This window comes from Calliphora vicina, chromosome 5, assembly GCF_958450345.1.
Source record: "Calliphora vicina chromosome 5, idCalVici1.1, whole genome shotgun sequence".
In the NCBI taxonomy this organism is placed as follows: domain Eukaryota; kingdom Metazoa; phylum Arthropoda; class Insecta; order Diptera; family Calliphoridae; genus Calliphora; species Calliphora vicina.
This window is the reverse complement of record NC_088784.1, coordinates 74574183-74595470: the sequence shown is the minus strand read 5'-3', so window position 1 is coordinate 74595470 and position 21288 is coordinate 74574183. Positions and strand designations below refer to the sequence as shown.

The window sequence follows — 21288 nt, the reverse complement described above, 5'->3', positions numbered from 1 at the left end:
TTTGTGTTTTTGGAAAAGATGATGAAGAAAATTAAATGAATGACTTTATGAATGAACACTTTTCTTGTATGTATTGTTGTTTTTGCCTTTATTTACAGAATTGTTATTGCTATTGCTTTAAGCTTAGCGAAGGAAATATAAATTGTAAAGTTTATATGACTTCGATAAGGGGTCAGTTTATGAAAGGAATTCATAAACTGAATTTTAGCAAATATTGGGTTATTTCAATATTTGATTTGTTAAGTTGAAGTGAATTTCTAAAATCTTGAGAAATGTGTTGCAACAAGTGCCAAAACGCACTTTGGTTCCAATCGCAAATCTAGTAAGACCACATTATAAATGTTGGTTAACTAGCTCTAATACAGTGGATAGTGGGTCAGAATAAAATTTTTAAATAAATCCGGCATTTCTAAACGGCTGGTCCGATAGGTATAAAATTTCACGTGGGCAATGAGTACTTGAGTTTAAATCATTAAAATGGCTCCTTCAAATTATGCAGGGGCGGTGCTACGGGGGCTCAAAGTAGGGTACCTTGGACATGTAAAATATTTAAACATATGCCATTTTTATGTTTCCCATCCGATTTTTGGAAAGCGCACGGCTATTTTTTGAAAAAATATGCTTGCGTGTGCTATTTATCTCTTACAATTTCCGAATTATAGGCATTTGAAAATTTTAATTTTAAAATTTTGCTCCGCTTTTTCTAAAAATATAGGGCCGATTGGACTCGAATTTTTTTTTGTCTATAATATACAAAGGATCTCAAGGCAATATATATTATGTATCCAAAAATAAACAATTTTCAATTTAAAAATTTAAAAAATAGTAGATTTTTGCTGTTTTTTTGGGCGAAAAGGTGACTTAAATCTTTTTTATTAAAAAAAAAAAACTTTCTTTGAGAACATATAACAATTTTATGTCTTTCTGTAAGTTATTTTTACGTAGAACATTTTGGTATAAATAACATGTCCTATTTTTCGAATATGTAGCCCTTACACCCATCGAAATTTGATATATTTTTTATCAAAATTTCAACTTTGGGCCGGATGTTCTAAAATCCCAAAGCTGAGATCAGAAAACGGAAAGCAATCTTAGAAACCGTGATGTGTTTCCTATTTAATCTTAAAGAATTTTCCCAGCTCCAAATGAAATGTGGGCCCTGTAGGCAAAATTTTATAAAATACCATTTTTGGGATTTTCTCTACAATTTTTAATAATTTGGGGATTTCCTTTGACTTTTTGACAAGTTTTTTTTACACTTTATTATTTAGAATGACAAATTTAGAAAACGTTGGAAATTGAGTCTTGTTAATAAATATAATTTTTTTTCGAAATATTGAAGAAATAGCTATCTAAACAATTTGGGACATATTTTGCCAAAATGTCAAATTGTCAAACTCTCTAACTCAGAGAGTTATTGACCGATCTTGTTGAAAAATTGTATCTGATGACTATCTAATAGGACTACCGTGGTGCAAATTTCATCCCGATCGGATGACATCAATTTCAAAAGTTGGTTCACTTGACATAAATCCTCGATATATACAGTGGCTCCAACGCATAATCGGACAAGATTTTGTCTAATGTAAATGTGCTCAAACATCAAAAAAATTCACCAAAATAATAGTTTTTTCGCTTATAATTACACTCCACATTCCAATATATCTAAAAAATAACAAAAATTTAAATTTGCGTAACTAAAACTGTAAATCTTTGCAAAAAAACCCAAAATAACTCAATTTCTTGAGTTCAACACATAATCGGACAAAGTAAAATAGGTATTCCAAAGTGTGCGACCAATATTCAGTTGCATATCCTTTGTTGTCTAGAATAGCCTGTAATCGCTTTATAATCGATTTTACCAAGTTTTGGCACACTTCTGTCTCTTTCGAGTTCCATGCTTCTAGTAAGGACTCATCTAGCTGAATTAACGTTTTACTTTTTATTTGATGCACTATCCTAGCTAATTCCTCCCAAAGATCCTCATTTACATTAAAGTCTGGAATCTGTGCAGTCGTTTCTATTTGTTTGGGACAGTTATGGATCATTCGTTTCGTAACCTATTCAATTTGTTTCATTGGCAATTCCGCTGGGCAATATTAAAAGTATTATCTTCGCATACTTTCTTATAAAGGCTGAAAATAGATGGCGTAACTTAGACACATGTAGGCTGGTCAAGTTAATGTGGCTCTCTTTTAATAAAAAACGAACTATGCAACTCGTAATCCGTAATAGAAGGGATATATCAAGGTTTCTGCCAGTATTAACGGGGCACTGGATGCTAGACAAGCATGCAAGTCGCCTTGGACTCCCCTTTAACGACCATTGTCGTAGCTGAAAGGACAGGAAATGATTTTCCAACTTTAAAAATTCTTGTCAGAACGGGGTCGTTTCCACTCTACTTGACTATTCGCGCACAGTGAACTACCACGTTATGAAACGAACCCTTATTCAATAATTTCGAAAAGACGATAGTTTGAAAAGTTTTAAAAAATCTAAAAAAGTTGAAAACTCAAATTTTTGTTTCAACTGTAGAACCATACAAATTTGGTAATCTGCAGCTCATTATACCCTACACCACCATAGTGGGGAGGGTATAATGTGTTTGTGCAGTTGTTTGTAACGCCCAAAAATATTAGTCTAACACTTTCTGAGTCGATTAAACGATGTACGTCCGTCCGTCTGGCTGACTGGTCGGCTGGCTGTCCATGTAAATCCGAAAATCACTTTAACGTGCATAAATCTCTTAAAAATGTTAGTATACACACAAAATTCAACATATTTAACTTTCATATAGACATAAATTTCATGGTGATCGGTGCATAATTGGTCATAGCCCCCATATAAGGCCCACTTCCGAAAATCACTCAAAAATATAAATTATTGAAATTTTAAAAGAAAAAATGTTTTTGCTTTTTTACTTAGTGTAGGGTATTATATGGTCGGGCTTGACCGACCATACTTTCTTACTTGTTTTGTATTAAAAATTAGTGATTACCAGGGAAACCGGAAATATGCTCTAAAAAAAGCGTTTTAGGCGCTTTAAATATGCAGTAAAAACTTTAAAATATGCTCTTAAAATTTAAAAACTATGCTATGCTCTTAAAGAAACAAACTTTTACATAATTTTTAACCAAAAAAAAATTTACTTAAATTTTCAAATAAAAATCGTGGTCTATTGGATCTGAAAACATGTTTAAACATAGAAAATGTTCTTTCGACATCAACTGATGTTACAGGAGCAAATTTAAAAGACAATATTTCTTTAACACTTAGAACGGTTAAGTTTGAATTAGAACTAAAATTTGATATTTAGATGGAGCTATTATTAAAATAGTGCTTATTTTATATTAAAACAAGTAAGAGAGCTATATTCGGCTGTGCCGAATCTTATATACCCTTCACCTAATTATACTTCAAAATAAAAAATTATATTTCAAAATAAAAAATTTAAATATTTTTAGATGAACAAAAATTTTTTTCAGTTTTTTCATTTTTTGGATAAAAAAATTTTTCGAATTGTTATTTGAAATTTAAAAAAAAAAAATCTGTTTTTTAAATTTTTTTTTCAATTTTGAATTTTAAACAAAGGATGTAAAAACCTGTAACACAACAGCGAAAAATAAGTAAGACAAAATTAGTTTTTGATAAACTCAAAATATGCTATTAAACAGTAAAATATGCTCTAAGAACGCAAAATATGACATAAATATGCTCTTAAAAAAAATATATGCAAAAATATGTATTTAAGGGTAAAATATGCAAAAATATGCACTAACAAATCGATGCCAAAATTCTTAAATAGTTCTGAAACGTGTAAATATCTTATCCATGTGCTCATTAGACTCACCAGAAAAAACATGCGTTTGCATATTTTGGTTTCCCTGGTGATTACAAAGCTTAAGCTTATCTCATCCTCTACCATTTTCGCTTAACTTGTTTTCCAACCGGACCACATATTAAAAAACACTAAATTAAGCTGTCAATTTCGATATTGCCAATTTGGTTAGAATAAGAAAACGTTATCTGGTATAATTGGTACATATAAGTTTGTTAAATTTTAGTTTTTCAAAAATATCTTATAATATTTTATCTTCGTATACTGAGTTTAAAACTTTGCATGGCTGCAATAAAAATAATTTATATTTCTCCTAGAAATATTCCAAAAAAAATATATATTAAAAACGTGAACAATAAAAATGTTTATTGCATAGATAAATACACATAGATCGCAAACTCTCCTATCAAATACCTAACTCAGTTGTCAAAAACGAAAGGGGTGAGAATGCATTAGTAAAAAAAAAAAACAATAGGAAAACTCATATTTTCTGTGATGTTTTTTAGTCAATATTTTGTTTCAGTTTTTTACTACTTTCCGCTCTATGTGTATTTCTCTATTGTTTAGAGCTAATTAAAGTTTTAATGAGTAACCATAAAACGAATGTAATAATAAAAGAATAACACCGATGACATAAATGAATTTCACATTAACGAAAAAGAAATAAAAAAAAACGCAATTCCCGAACTTGTAAGTTACAATAAAATTGGGAAATTTTAATTGCAACTGCTTGTAATACATAAGTTCAAAGAATTTTACCAATTAATTTGAAATAAAGTTCAATGTCATAGAAAATTTAGCTTCTTAAGAATAAAAATGTTTACTCATTTCTCATTTATTGGTCTTTAAAAAGAGAAACATAAATCTATTTGCTAAAGCCCCCTACCCATCCCCTCAATCTAATAAAATTTGTGTTTGCTGAATGATTGACTGACTTCCTTAATAGTAAAAGTTTGATAATGTCTGTTGTGGTTTCTCATCGACAATTAAACAATTTCCTGTTGATTGAAATTTATACTAAAGTACTAAATTTTAAAACGTGCCAACTTTTTTTGCAAAAAACATTTAGACAAATTTAAAAAATAAACAAAAAAAAAATATAAAACAATTTATTAAACATTCTACTTTATTTATTTTGTTTTTTTTTCATTTCGCTTGACAGGTACAAACTGTATCCATAAGTTATTTACGTTGTTTAATCGAACATGTACGCTGTTATTTGTTGGATCGTGATATAGAACTTATTTATTATACGATAAGAAAATCAAGTGATGTTTTAACACGTGACCCCATGCAACTGGGAGCCCAGGTAAGTGGAAAGAAGACAAAACACCCACCACAGCACGCAATTTATGTGTTGTATATTCAAGTAAATTGCTACTGACATGTGCGTGTTTTCTTATTATTTCTCATTCATCTTGTTATTTGTATGTTTTTCTACATACTCTTATGTACATATATATTGTTATATATTTTTGCAACTTTCCATTTTCTTGTGATGTTTAGCTTATAGCCTGGTTAAGACCGATTAGTGAACATGATGAAAATGACACTTCATTATTGAGCATGACGGTACGTTCGGCGACCGCCTGGTGTGATGGTTACACTGTGCCATTGCTAGTGCCCTTAACTGGTTGGTTACCGGCACCATTACCCTCCCAAATACGCACAATGACAGTGTCGGGCACGGGGCCAATACGTGACATTTGTGTGGCGCCCAGTAAGCAGCATTTAATTTTGGCCACAAAATCTGGTGATGTTCAATTGTGGCACATAATGAGCAATTCATTGGAACACATATTTAAAGGTATGTATCAACGAATCATTTCGTGAAATTTCATTTATAATTTAACATAAAGGGTAGGAATATTTTTGTTACAAAAGTTTTACTCGTATCTCATAAATGCACAGAAAAAACTATTTCTTAAACCGTTTCAATTCAAATATTTGTCACATATTGAACTGTTTTCAATTATTTCATAATTAAATCAAGTATTCATTTGCTCAAAAACATTTTTGGAAATTCGAACGTTTAGGGGGTAAAAAAGGGTAAAAACGGGTAAATTCGGTAACATTATATCTTCAAATCTAATAAAGATACAAACAAACTTAAAATGGCATGTTACTCCATTTAAAAAATAAGCTGACAGGTGTTTCGTACTTTTTCGAAATTCAAACCTTTTAAGGGATAAAACCGGTAAAAACTGTATTTTGGTACTTTTTTGGCACCCTATGTATCTTTTAAACCAATAAACATAGAAACAAATTTTAAATCGTATTCTTTACTCATCAAAAAATTAAAAATATAAGTTTGGTACTTTTTGGAAATTTGAACCCTTAAGGGATAAAAATTTAGTTTATTTTTGGTACTTATTCATAAAATATGTTTTTCCATAATTTGATATAGAAATACGAATATTTTATTATGAGCTCCCACAACGAATTATTAAGCCAATTTTGATAATTTTTTTTTTAACATTGGTTCCTGGATTCATACAAAAATTAACTGACAGGGTGTTATTAGGAACTCGAGTGCCAAGGATATTGGGCGAAATCCGGGTAAACAGTTTGGTACATTTTTTAAAACATATTTTTCTTGGGCACATTAACACAGATTTTATTCTTTTGAGACATGCCTGTAGCATAAACAATTTAGGCAAAATGGTTTATTTTTAAATTTCAAACTTGAGAGGTGTTCAAGGAGGAAAAGGAAAATTGGTACTTTTCTCCTAATGGTACTTTTTTAATATTTTAAATTATTTCACTTATCGTCATTAAAGTTTGCTGATATGTATCTAAGTGAAGTTAGTATTAAAAATAGGGGATAATATTTAGGCACCAAAATCTGAGAACTGAACTATAGGTACTTTTTTATTCTTCTAATGGTACTTTTTGCATTTTCTATAACAAACATGAAATTAAGCATATATGGTCCTAAATGAGTTAGAATTATAGGGGGTACTTTTTCTTTATTCGAATGGTACTTTTTGTAATTTCTTCACCAATGAATCTAGAAACCTGAAATAAAGCCTACATGGGCCCGAGTGTGTGGGAATCCACAGGTGGCTGCTTTTTGGTACTTTTTTTAAATTCTAATGGTACTTTTTGAATTTTCTGTATTATTGGACCTAGAGATATAAAATTAAGCATATATGGTCCTAAGTGAGTGAAAATTCAAGCGGATACTTCATGGTACTTTTTCTTTATTATAATGGTACTTTTTTTAATTTTCTGTAACAATGGACTTAGAATCATGAAATTAAGCGTATATGTTCCTAAGTGAGTGAGAATTCTAGGAGGAGACTTTTTGGTACTTTTTCTTTATTCGAATGGTACTTTTTGTAATTTCTTCACCAATGAAGCTAAAGGCATGAAATTAAGCTTATATGGACCCGAGTGAGTGGGAAACCACAAGTGGGGGCTTTTTGGTACTTTTTATATATTCTAATAGTAGTTTTTGAATTTTCTGTAATAATGGACATAGAAATATGAAATGGTCCTAAGTGAGTGAAAATTAAATTTTCTATAATAATGGACATAGAGTTTCAAAAAAACCGATGAATTTCAAAACCGCGGTTTCGGTTTTAAAAGATTGAAAACCGATCGGTTTCGGTTTTGTGATAATTTATTAAACATTAAGTGTTTTAGAAACAGAATTAGTTAATAATATAGAAAATGCTATACAAATTTAAAATTCAAACTTGGTTATGGTTTAGTGAATACGAATTCAAAAGTGATAATCAGTGGTACTATTTCTATACTGCAATGGAACTTTATGAATATTTTATAATAATAAACCTAAAAATTTAAAATTAAGCACACATGATTCTGAATGGTAACTTTCTTTAGCATTTTCTGTAGTAATGGACCCAGATATATGAAATTAGACATTTACATTTAGATTCACAAAGGGAGACTTAATAGTACTATTTCCTTCTTCTAATTGGGGTGGCGAAGCGCACCGGGTCAGCTAGTATGGGATAAATGTTTGAATTGAAATATAATTTTTTCTGTGTGTGGAATTTATATGAAAACTGTTTATGGTTTTAAAACCTACAGAAGTTTTTTTTAAACTTTTTTTGTGTATTATTGAATCTGCCTTCTTTTTTTAGGTCAATTATTTAAATCTTATAACTAAAATTAATTGCTCTCTTCCAAGAACTTTGTTTACAAATGGCCCTCATCTTAGCGGGGTATTAGATTGGCTCTACTTCTCCTAAGAATTTTCAATTGAACCCTCTATATATGATCAATACTAGTATTGCCCGCCGTTCCCCAAAGTTTTATACGTCATCCTGTATTTATAGTCAAGGCTTAATTTTTATTGGTCATAGATTAGGCTTTCAATTTCATGTGAAGTATCTTGGTATCTATATGATGACGCCAAATAAGTCCTCTATCCATGCGAATATCAAGGTATGTTACATAATCGGACTGAAGTATATTAAGATTGTTAAATGTGACAGGTGGACAATTCAAGGAAGTAACAAGTAAGAGAGCTATATTCCGCTGTGCCGAATCTTATATACCCTTCACCAAATTATATTTTAAAATACATTTTTTAAAAAAAAATTTAAGTAAACAAAATTAAAATTCTTTTGATGAAAAAAAATTCGGGTTAAAAAATATTTTTCCCGATTTTGTATATCCATATTGTCTATATTAATGACTTAGTAATCCAGATATAGATCAAAAATGGGCAAAAATCTAGGTTATTCCTTATATCTCTGCTATTTGTGGGCCGATTTTGTCAATTTTAAATAGCAACCGAGCCGGAAAAATTCCTGATTTATTAATGTATGAATCATGTATTTTTGGGCTCCGGTTGATTTCAACATACAGACGGACATACGGACGTGGCTATATCGATTTCGCTATCTATAACGATCCAGAATTTATATACTTTGTGGGGTCGCAAATGACAAATGTAGAAATTACAAACGTGTCCTTCCCTTTCCACTAATGGTGACGTGTATAACAAGTTTAATCATTCTCCCAGTTTTTTAGATCTTATTTGGGAGTTTTCGTTCAATAGGTCTATAGGAGGTTGGCACGGCTTTGGTAACATTATTATCCGAGAAGTTTTCCCAATTTGTCGGTAAAACTCCTAGTTGAAAGATCGCATTAAATGATATAGATAATATTGCAACAATTGGAAGATTTTTAATCATAGCCGGTGTCACTGAATTTTTTCCTAGAGATTTTTTCAACATTATATTCTGCTTTATAGCTTTACTTATGTAGTCTGGGCTTATAGCTAGTGGCTCCTCAAGTACAAAATCATTTGTTGGGTAGTCTGATTGATATACTTTATTTAAGTGGTCTACAAATATGTTGGCTTTATCCTTTGATTTGCATGCCCAAATACCGTCTGCTTTTCTACAGGAGTTGAGCTCCTAATTAAAAACCTACTTTAGTTTAATGTTGGCATTTCTAAACGGCTGATCCGATCGGGACAAAAATTGACAAGGAGTATTCGAGTTTAAATTATTAAAATGGACCCTCCAAATGCTCCGGGATGGAGCTATGGGAGCTCAATGTAGGGTACCTTCGACAAGTAAAATATTTATACACGTGCCATTTTTTTGTTTCAAAGATTTTTATATTTTTGGAAAGCACACTCTTCCATGTGTTATTTATCTTGAAATTGAATTGAAATTGTAAAATTTTGCCATTCCTTTGCCCGATTATTTTAAAATATAGGGCGTGTTTTTGGACCGAATGGACATTTTGATATAAAAATCATGTCTTATTTTTTGAATATGTCGTACCTACGCCCATCGGAATTTGAGCTATTTTTTATCAAAATTTCAATTTTGGGTCACAGGTTCTAAAATACTGGAATAGTGGATTCAGAAAACGTAATGTTATTTGTTATTTTTGCATATATTGTTATATTTTACTTCAAAATATTCAAGTCTATTTAAACATCTCAAAATCCCACCTTAGTGTATATTTTAGGTGTAAATTTACATAAGAGAATGTTGTGCAGTTAAGGCTGTTCATCGAAGAACCAATTCCCAAAAGATCACACATTGCATCGTGAACGCGGAATAGAGGCATACGAATGATGATGTTCTCATATCCGGATGTTCTTGTATCCGCAGCTCCAAAATTGTATTCAACATCCAGTCACATGACGATCAATGAGACATTATCGAGTTAATACAAACATCAGCACAGACATTTGTACTTAATATTCCTAATATTAACCCATCTCATATTCGAAAACTCACGGTCAAGGGCCTACTGTGAATGATCTTTTCAAATTTAAAAAAAAAATATATACCTATTAAGCTAGTTTTTCAAAAGAGCAAGATCAGAGAGTACACAGTAAATTATTGAGGATAAAGCAGTCATTCATAAAACCCTGTAATCACTCTGCTTAAATACAAAGTTAGTTACAGTGAGCTGTCAGATAGGAAAGGGTTAACCTATCCTATTTATCCTATACTACTAACAATTTTCTGATTAGGACTATTATATCAAGACTATATAATACAACACGAATTTCTCGAATCATATTATGGAGTAGGTCTTATTTCAATATCGAACTAATGCCTTCGTTCGGTTTCTTCACTAAGGAAATAAATCTGAGTTGTGTTTTAATCAGTGTTTAAAAAGCTACGATAACTAACAAATTTTTAACTGTTGCTACAACTACTGCTTCAAAAAAGTGTATGTAGCGGTAGCAGTAGCATTTGTCTTTTTTCGTTTTCTTGTTTTTTTAAAACTACTGCTACCTTCAAAATATAAAACTCTTAACAGAGCAGTAGTAATAAAACATGAATTGTAAATGGAGTAGTAGCATAAAAATACAAATCATTGCTACTGCTCAATATCGAGTTTTAATTTTTAAGGTAGCAGTAAAGTAGCAGTTGATGCAGCAGTTAAGGTAGCAATAAAAGTAGTCATAAAAGAAAATCTTCAGTCATAACACCAAAATTGACAGAATTAAACACTGTGTGTTGTTTTTGTTTTGAGAGAGTTTGAAAGAATTATTCGATTTTATTCGTCTCAGATGTTCGTGTTGCTAACAGAAAGATCGTGTTTTTTGTGTGTATAACAAAAAACACGACCAACATACACAAATATACATTCACAACAACAACACATAATATAATTTTTTGGCTGAAGATTTTTATTTTTGACTTATTTTATTGCTACCTAAACTGCTACTAAGCTGCTACTTAAACTGCTACTTAACTGCTACTTCTTCTACTGCCTCAACTGCTACTTCTATTACTACTAAATTTTAAAAGTAGCAGAATTAATAAAAAACTAATGACTGCTACATCAAAACTTTTTCTTTTTTAAAGGAAGCAATAGAAAATAAATTACTCTGCTACTTTTAAATTTTTCTTTTATTAGTACTACTACAACTACTGCTACCAAAATGTGAAGGTAGCAGTAGTAGTAGTAATTATTATACATCTCATATACAGTCCAATCACCGATTGCTTGTAAACAAACCTTCCTCTGACAACTATCCAATAGATTACTTCTGGTGGTTGAAATAACTACTTCCTAAAGTGCAGTACAAATTAAACGTTTAAAGTGACTACACTCTAGATTACTTAGAGACACTTAAGTGAGAATTATCTTCACGTTAGATTATCTGGGATATATAAAGTAACCAATTGACTTCTCCATGCACTACTAACACATATATGTCAAATGACCCAAAATATATAAATTGGAGTCAGCCATTTAGTCAGACATTGGTGAAAATTACTGTCTACAACAGATACATTGACTACTTGTTTAACAGCTGGGTTATTATTCCTCATATTTTGATCACTTATATTTTCATACTGACCGCACAACATTTATCAATTCAGCCACCCACTAATCCATCTAACTTTCATTTGCATCATTATTTCATAGAAACACAATCCAGGATACAAACAGCTCATTACTGCCACTCTCAATCAAGAGGCACGTACATTTATACATTTATTTGAAATCAAAACACAGCTAAATCCTTCATATGTAGTTATTAAGTTACTAATAGAAATCAGCCTAAAATATACATGTTTTCGAATTTACTTCCTGTCGAAAATTGTGTGTTTACCCGGCAGAACTGAGTACTTGTTCTGTGTTGAGGAAAATATAAAACATTCGTTTAACACATAACTAATGACAGGGCTTTTAATCCATATAAATATATAAATGTCTTTGTAAGTTTGTTTGTTGGTTTGTTTGAGCATCACGCCTAAACGGCTGAACCGATTTTATTGAAATTCGGAACATAGATAGATCCTTACTTGGAAGGATCTAATACTTGGACCAGAAAGAGATTTAAGGGGGAAAAATCGGTAAAATTTGTACCTTTAGTTCTTAAACAATCAAGAGTAAACGGCTGCACCGATTTGATTGAAATTTGGAACATAGATATTCCTTTACTTGAAAGCAATAATAGACTATATAGTTTTTCTTAACTTGGACCACAAAGGGACAAAAGAGGGCAAAATTTGTACCACCCATACAAAGTAAATAGTTATTTTCGAATATCTGCAGAACTAAAATTGTGACTATATCATCAAACTTTATACGAATCAACTTCGTATCACTGTTTGAAGTTTAACTAAAAATGGGACGGATCGGAACAGGGGCTGTGACACCTCCCATACAAAGTAAATAGTTATTTTCAAATATATGGTGAACTAATTGTGGAATTGTGGAAGTCTTGAAATTTAGTCCGAATAGCACCCTTATCATTTTACATGGTTTGGCTGAAAATGGGCGGTATTAAATTAGTGGGCGTGGCACCTACCATACAAAGTATATAGTTATTTTCGAATATTTGGAGAACTGTAAATGTGAAAGGCTTCAACAAACTTCATATGAGTTAATTTCTTATCAGTGCAAGAGGTTAATAAAAAACAATTAAGAGAGCTATATTCGGCTGTGCCGAATCTTATATACCCTTCACCAAATTATACTTTAAAATAAATTTTTTAAAATATTTTTAGGTAAACAAAATTTAATTTTTTTAATTGTTTTTCAAAATTTTTTTTTTTAAATTGTTTTTTATTTTTTTTTAAAAAAAGTTTTTTCAAAATTTTTTTTTTTTTGGAAAAAGAATTTATGACAAAAAAATTTTTTTGATGAAAAAAAAATTCGGGTTAAAAAATATTTTTCCCGATTTTGACCCATTGTAGGTCCAACTTACTATAGCCTTATCTACATCGTTGCAATGGACTTTGAAATATCTATTATTAGTAATCCAGATATAGATCAAAAATAGGTAAAAAATCGAGGTTGTCCCGGTTTTTTGCTCATATCTCCGTTATTTATGGACCGATTTTGCTGAAACAGCAAACTTCTCGAAAGCATGTCTGACAGAATTATTGAAGATTTGGATCCCGATGATATCTGGGGTCTTCAGAAAATTGATTTCAACAGACAGACAGACGGACATGGCTTAATCGACTCCGCTATCTATAAGGATCCAGAATATATATACTTTATAAGGTCGGAAATGAAAAATGTAGAAATTAAAAACGGAATAACAAACCTTCTCACGAAGGTGAAGGGTATACAAATGGGAAGGATCGGAACTCGGGGTGAGTCACCTCCCATACAAACTAATTAGTTATTTCTAAATATCTTGAGATCTATAATTACTAGATTCTTCCAACTTTGTTCGAATAGCTCTCTTATCATTTTACATAGAATAGCTGAAAATGGACGGGAGTGGTACTTCCCATGCAAAGTATATAGTATTTTCGAATATCTGCAAAACTATTATTGCGACAGCCTTCAAACTTTATACGAATCAATTTCTTATCAGTACATACATTTTATCCGAAAATGGGACGGATGAGAACAAGGGGAGTGGCACCCCTTCTTAATTTCTGACATAACAAGGCACTGGCATCAACGTAATTTACACAAAGCTTACAATTAGATTCACTTGATATTCGAATATTTATATATTTTATATACAATGGCAACAAAATAACTCATTTGAAGCATTACTTTAACTATTATAATAAATAGCTTTCATATCATTATAAGGAGTCTGATTAAAAATAGGCGAATATCTTAAAAAAAGCTTCAAGATTTTTTAAAATCACAGGATATTTGTTATATCTTCAACGGCATAGTATGCAATTAATCACAAACAAGAAATTCCGTTATTAATTATATTCATTTATTTGCTTATAAAATCTTTTCACATTTTTTTTATTTTACTTCGACAGGGGTAGCAAAGCGCACCGGGTCATGCTAGTACCTCTATATAGGATTTCGAAATGACATGCGGATTTAGTTGATTAGAGTTAGAGAGTTCTTAGAGTTAGAGTTTTTACTATAAAACTGCAGGGTAATTAAAATTGACTTAGTTAAAGGCGTGTGTATTAGGGCGGCCCTTATTCAGCTCCTTTTGTAGTTTCGATGCTCCCAAGGTCTAAAATAGTTCTCTGACATTTGCAAGTCAAATGCTGAAAATGTTAGCTTCAAAAATGTCGAAATTTTTGCCAACAAAGCGTCATATGCGGGAAGTTTTGCTTTACTTCTTTAATTAAAAAAAAATGCCGTTCAAGACATTACTCCATGAAAATTATTGTAAAACTCACCAAGAGATTGAGAAATCATTATTAGAATGAAAAATCAAAAGTAGCAAATTTAAAATTTCACCTGCGCAAAGAGGACGTGTTGTCGAGTTTAAGTTTTGAATTTGGACCTCATGGGCCCACCAGGAGCGGGGCCAGGGGTCCCCAAAGTAGGACACCTCGGGTATGTTCAATTTTAACAATGATTCTATTTCTTCGTTTGTGTTCCGATTTCAAAAAAATTACGTATATGGAATCTTCTCGTCGAGCAAATATCAATTATCTCTTATAGCTTAGGAGATATTCGCATTTGAAAATTAAATTTTCAGCGAGTTGTTTAGTTTTCCCTAATTTATTTGACACGTAAAAAACATAAGGTACACATATTATATATCAATGGATAGAGGATTTTGTCTACTTTTCAAATATGTATATAACTTTTGACAATTAAAAAATTCATGGAATACTTTTTTGAAAAATATGACAAAAAATGTTTTTTATTGAATTTTGCATAGATACAAATTTTTCAAATTGAAATAAAATTTTTATTTATGAATATTTTTTAATGAAATTCCACAGTTATGTAGATTTTTCTATTTAAAATGGAAAAATAGAAACAAATTTTGAAATTTGTTATCAAGTATCCCGCAATTCCCAAAAAAATCTCGAAAAATCCCAAAAATGGGATTTTTTTGTTTTTTGGCTATAACATCCATAATAGCGGCGGGGTTATCGGAACCCCTTACAAAATAATTAAGAACTTATTGGGCCATCTAAAATAGGTTACTATATTTTGATATCGAGTATGCGATTTGAGAATTTTTGCCCTAAATTTGAATTTTACATAAAAAATAGGCATACTTTGAATGGACCTGATCTCGTCGGTATCAAAAATTATAAATGTTTTTTTCATTTAAAATATTTGGCGTAAAGTTAGCTTTTCAAAAGGTACAAATTCATTATACATCCTCTTAGAAAATTTTTAGATAACTTAAAAAGAATAAAAAAAAAAATTGCGAAAAATCGCCTTTTTTAATTTTTTTATATTCAAATGCATGTAACTTTGGACTCAGTCACGATTTTTAAACACTTCTTTCTTTATTTGATATATAGATCTATTGTTAATCCTATAAAAGAAAAAGGGATAAAATCGGAGAATATTTGGAACCGCGGTCACCAAAAAACTGGTGTAGGGTGGGTAAAAATGTTGAAAATTAAATTTTCAAATGCGAATATCTCCAAAGCTATAAGAGATAATTGACAGCTTTTTATGTAGTGCTCGACGAGGAGATTCTGTATGTGTAATTTTTTTTAAATCGGAACACAAACGAAGAAAAAGAATCATTTTTAAAATTGAACATACCCGAGGTGTCCTACTTTGGGTCCCGCTCCTGGTGGGGTCATGAGGTCCAAATTCAAAACATAAACTCGACTGCACTTCCTCTTTGCGCATGTGAAATTTCATTCAAATCGGCATAAGGGTTTAGAAGTTACAGATTTATTTCCCTCTTTTTTTATTCTCATACCACTGTGCGCCACCAAAAAAATAATTTTTGCATCGAATCATTACTTGTGATGAAAAATGGATCCATTACGATAACCCGAAGCTTGAGAGATTATATATGACGACCGTCCAACCTGTCGACACGACACCAAAGCCAAATATCCATTGCGCTAAGATAATTGTCTGTATTTAGTGGGAGCAAAAGGCTCCTATCTATTATGAGCTGGGAACCTGTACCGAATGCAACTGATTCATTCGAAGCGAATATTGACCGAAAGACGACTAAAATATGCGACCAGACCTCAAACCGTAATAACGCTCGCCACATATTCAATTCCTTTTAAAAACTATTTAGAAAAAAGTGGTTGGAAAGTTTTGCATCTCCCACCTTCTAGTCCAGACCTTGCCCCATCCAACCAATATTTGTTTCGAGCGATGCAGAACTCTCTCTCTGGGATAAGCTTCACTTTGGAACAGAGTATCCTATATTGCGATATTGGCTTGATTCGTTCCTTGCCTCAAAAGTTTACAATTCTTTTGGATCGAAATTTCCTCAAAATCCTCAAATAAGAGCCACCCTAATGTATATCTTTTGCTGTCTATTTATAAATATTTGCTTGTTGCTTTCATTTCCCTTGTGTTTTTTTCTTTTAGGTCACACAGCCGCAGTCACGTGCCTGTTTGTGGCACCACAATCTGATCTACTGTTGACCGGTTCTGAAGATGGTACTGTGATTGTTTGGAACGTGACAACACGTGAGCAGAAAATCCTTATTAAGTAAGTTGTTACTTGTTTGTGTTTTTGTCTTGTATAATTTCTTTAATAAGTTTTCTTTATGAAATCCTTTCAAATCCTTTTTTCTTTTCTTTGTGAAAAACTGTTTAATTTGTTTGTGTAGTTCATAAAGTTTTTTTTTAACATATTTGTTGTTTCCTTTTCTATTTCCGTTTCCGTTTTTCGCTTCTTAAAGTTCGAATACTTCAATTGTGACCAGTGTAGCTGCAGGTGTCAATAACTCGGTGATTATAAATGGCAGTGAAGATTCTACAATTGTTATATCGGATATAAATACCGGTAAAATGGTAAGTTTTTATATTTAGAAAGAATTTTGAAATTTAAAGGAAATTATAAAGAACAACTGATATAATCTACTTACTTCCTTGTTGCTTTAAATCCATTCTTATATATTTATATCTCACAAAAATATAAGTACATGAAAATGTAATTAAATACTGCTCCAATAAACCACCATGGTTAGGGCTATAATATCATTTACCTAAATCAAATTAATAATATTCTGCCTTAAATAAAACTCAAATTAATCATAAATGTAATACAATAATATTAAATATTGCATTATATTGTCACAGCCATGGTTACAATTGTCAATTTTTAGACCACTTAGTTGAAATGTCTTGGAAAGAAATGACTCAAATGAATTTCATTGGTGACAAAACCATTATAAATATTAAATTTAAATCTATTTATTGTGTTTTCTTAACAAACCATAAAAAAAATTCTAAAGACAAGATTGCTAGATGTTCTTTTTTTGGTAGCTTATTCCATAAACCATTTGTTAAGTGGGGTGTTGCTATAGAAATTTGCTTACAATAAGATACGAAACTGAATACGAAATGAACAACTGTTTAAGAAAAGTAAAGAAACATAGCATTCTCAAATTTTTATGCATAAGAAGATGAATTTTTGTCTCTTTAATTCTTTAAATACTTATTTTATTTGTACAAAAAAGGAATTATTTTTCAGTATTTCCATCTTAAAAATAAATCATGTTTAAAATCTTTTAACCCCGATAATGTTTGCTAATAAAATTGCAAGAATCCAATGAATTTTGTGACAGCATTAAGGAAATTATCATTAAAACAAACCCAGCAATTGTTAACTTTCCCGAATAAAAGATTTCAGAGTATGTACCTCGAAACTATGTCAGTTCAAACTAGCGAATGCATAAGAATTTATATACCGATTATATAGAATCTAGTTACATTACTAGCTACCTAGTTAGCGAAAGCAAATTCACCCCATATACACAATCTAAAGAATAGCTGCTAGCATTCAACCAAATACCATCCAGCAGTTCTGAATGACTGTCTCGTGACCAGTGAGTTTACATATCATTTAGGTTCACCACTAGTTACATATATAAATACTTGACTAGCTAATTTAACATCCCAGCAGTTAGGAAATCCTTATAGACAGTAATTGTCACTAATTTCTGATTACTTGGCTAACTCCAATTTGAATATTTTGGATTAAATGTGCTCCTTGTAGAGCAGATTGTTTACTTTATACATCCCATGTAATCTAGCGGGAAGACAATTGCCACATAAGTGTCTCTAAGTAATCTAGAGTGTAGTCGCTTTAAACGTTTATTTTGTACTGAACATTAGAAACTAGTTATTTTACCCATCAGAAGTAATCTATTGAAGAGTTGACGGAGGAAGGTTTGTTTACAAGCAATCGGTTATTGGACTGTCTATGAGATGTATTATTAACTAACTATTTGATGTCAATTAGCACCCCACCAAACAATTTTTGGAAATAAATCCGGCATTTCTAAATGGCCGATCGGGATAAAATTTGACGTGGGCGTAGCCAAGGAGTACTTAAGTAATTAAAATGGGCCCTACAAATAAGCCAGGGGCATCGCTATGGGGGCTCAAATTAGGGTACCTTCGATATGTAAATTTTTTTAACACATGCCATTTTTCTATTTTCCATTCGATGTCAAAGATTTTTATATTTTTGGAAAAAAACATGCTTGCGTGCGCTATTTATCTCTTATAATTTCCGAATTATAAATTTAAAAATTTAAATTTTAAAATTTTGCTATCCCTTGGTCCGGTTTTTTTTAAAATATAGGTAGTACTTTTGGACCGAATGAACTGGAATTTTATTTTTAGTTAGACAACTAAATTACCAATAATCAGGGTTATTCCTGTTCTCACTTTCACCATTCACCTTATTTTTGGAAGCATAATTACAACAATAGTATCTAATTTTTTCAGCATTTCTAATTATAAATGTTTACACCTGATTTTTTTAACCTTAATTATATAATTTACGAAATTTTATTTTATATGATATTCTTGTAATTATGCTTTCAAAAATAGGGTGAATGGTGAAAGTGAGAACAGGAATAGCCATGAATATTCAAACAATGTTTTAGCATTATCAATTATATCAAAAATAAACGATTTTCAATTTATAAATTAAAAAAGTAGAAGGTTTTTGGGTCACATTTTCAATTTTTATTAAAAAAAACTTTCCTTAAGAGCATATAACAATTTTTTTTCTCTAAGACATCTTTACGAAGAACATTTTGGTATAAAAGACATGTCCTATTTTTTGAATATGTCGCCCCTTAGCCTTTCGAAATTTTACCTATTTTTAATTAAAATTTGAATTTTGGGCCACATGTTTTAAAATCGAAAACCTGGAATCAGAAAACGGCAAGCAGCTATTGTAACCTTTATGTGTTTCCTATTTATCCCCAAAGCAAAATACCATTTTTGGAATTTTCGCTTAAATTTTTAGGAATTGTGGGATTCCCTTTGACATTTTGACCAGTTTTTTTATATTTTATTAGATAGAATAACAAATTTGAAAAACGTTGAAAATTTCATTGAGTTTTGTTAATAAATAAAGATTTTATTACATATTTATTGATTTTCTAAAACTAAAATTTGTATCAAAATTTTCATTTATTTTGAACTAATTTTGGTATGCGTGGAATCAGTACGTGTTCACCTTTGAATCTGCCATCGATGCACATAGGTCTGGCGACCCAATTTTTTTGGCCAAAACTAAAATATTCACTTATATACATAAATTCATACAAATGATACAATTAATAACAAAAAACATAATTTTTTTTAAGTTTTTAATAATTTAATTTTTTTTTTGTTTTTTACTTCCACTCTGCCAAATTCTGAGTAAATCACAATTTTTGAAGTAAAAGTATCCTGAAACAAAAATTGATTTCTTCAAAATAAGCAAAAACTAGCAGAAAGTTATTGATGATTCGTAAGCACAAAATATCACTGTAATTTTGTGCGTTTTTGGTTGGTTGAAATCGGTTGAAATTATATAAGTTATATACTATTTTTTTTTTATAAAAAGTTAAAATCACTGATTTTTAGGTTATGAAAGTTTTTTATGTAATTTCTTATTACCATAATTTTTATTGAATATTTCACTATTAAAAATTTAACTACTTTCCATCGTCATTAATATCCATAACTAACTGACTTAAAAAGTTTATTTATTTTCGTGTAATATGTGACTCTAAGAAAACAAAAAATTACACCACGTGTTTCAGTTTACCACTGCACTTAAAACATTGAACTTTCTCCCTTCATAGAATAACGGTTAATTAAAGTTTGTAAAAACAAAATATTTTTTTTGTTTATCTGAAGTGTTTGCTACTACATCCTAACAACAAATATAGGAAAAAGAGTTTTGAGTTTTGGCCAAAAAATGTGGTTCGCCAGACCTATGTGCGATGATTGTTGCCTCAATTAAATTTGATGAACATTTTTTGATGGTCAATCTTATTCCACTGCATAATTTTGGCAAGTTTAAGTTGCGGAGAAGATCTAACGGTTAATACTTGTGGTGGAATTCTGGCTGAATTCAAAAACTCTGAAGGATAATTGAGGGCTTGTTTTTCGTTGATTACTGTGTCAATCGATTTGTATTTCATTGTTTCACCAGGCAGTTTCAATTGAATTTGTTCATTGAGCTTGTTGATATCATCATTATTTGGTGACAAAATTGCACGTTCCCACAGCCAATCCGAATTTTTGTAGTACGTTGTAAGACTTGGGAATACCTTGTCGACAATGGCTTGAATTTTTATTTGCATTTGGCAGAAGTTCGGCTGGAACGAAATCTCATTTGTGGCGGGATCAATTGTAATTTTTCCATTTCCGATGTATAACAATTGTTTTGAGAATGTTTGGGCAGAAGGGTATTGCAGCAAATGCACACGCATGTTCGTTGATAGCATTCGGCTTCTGTACCTTCAATTCCAGTGAAATAAATTTGAAGGAACTTTGATAAGCGAGATCCTATTTCTATATAATAGAATCTCGTCGTCGAGCACTACATAAAACCTCGTCGTATCTATCAATTATCTCTTATAGCTTAGGAGATATTCGCATTTGAAAATTTAATTTTCAACATTTTTACCCACCCTACTCCAGTTTTTTGGTGACCGCGGTTCTAAATATTCCCCGATTTTATCCTTTTTTCTTTTATAGGATTAACAATAGATCTATATATCAAATAAAATAATCAATAAAAATTAAAAAATGCGATTTTTCGCAATGTTTTTGGGAAAAAAGTACTTTTATTCTTTTTAAGT

At 30.8% G+C, this 21288-nt stretch overlaps 1 protein-coding gene across 2 annotated transcripts in view; it reads left to right on the top strand.

The window, feature by feature from the left end:
* LOC135960413 (protein qui-1) overlaps positions 1 to 21288 on the top strand; it is a 342666-nt gene that overhangs the window by 274739 nt on the left and 46639 nt on the right. For both annotated transcript variants that reach the window (XM_065511703.1, XM_065511702.1), the window contains 4 exons: positions 5001 to 5147; positions 5345 to 5645; positions 16556 to 16679; positions 16873 to 16984. In XM_065511703.1, the coding sequence (XP_065367775.1) occupies positions 5001 to 5147; positions 5345 to 5645; positions 16556 to 16679; positions 16873 to 16984 (684 nt within the window). The remainder of the gene's footprint in view (positions 1 to 5000; positions 5148 to 5344; positions 5646 to 16555; positions 16680 to 16872; positions 16985 to 21288) is intronic.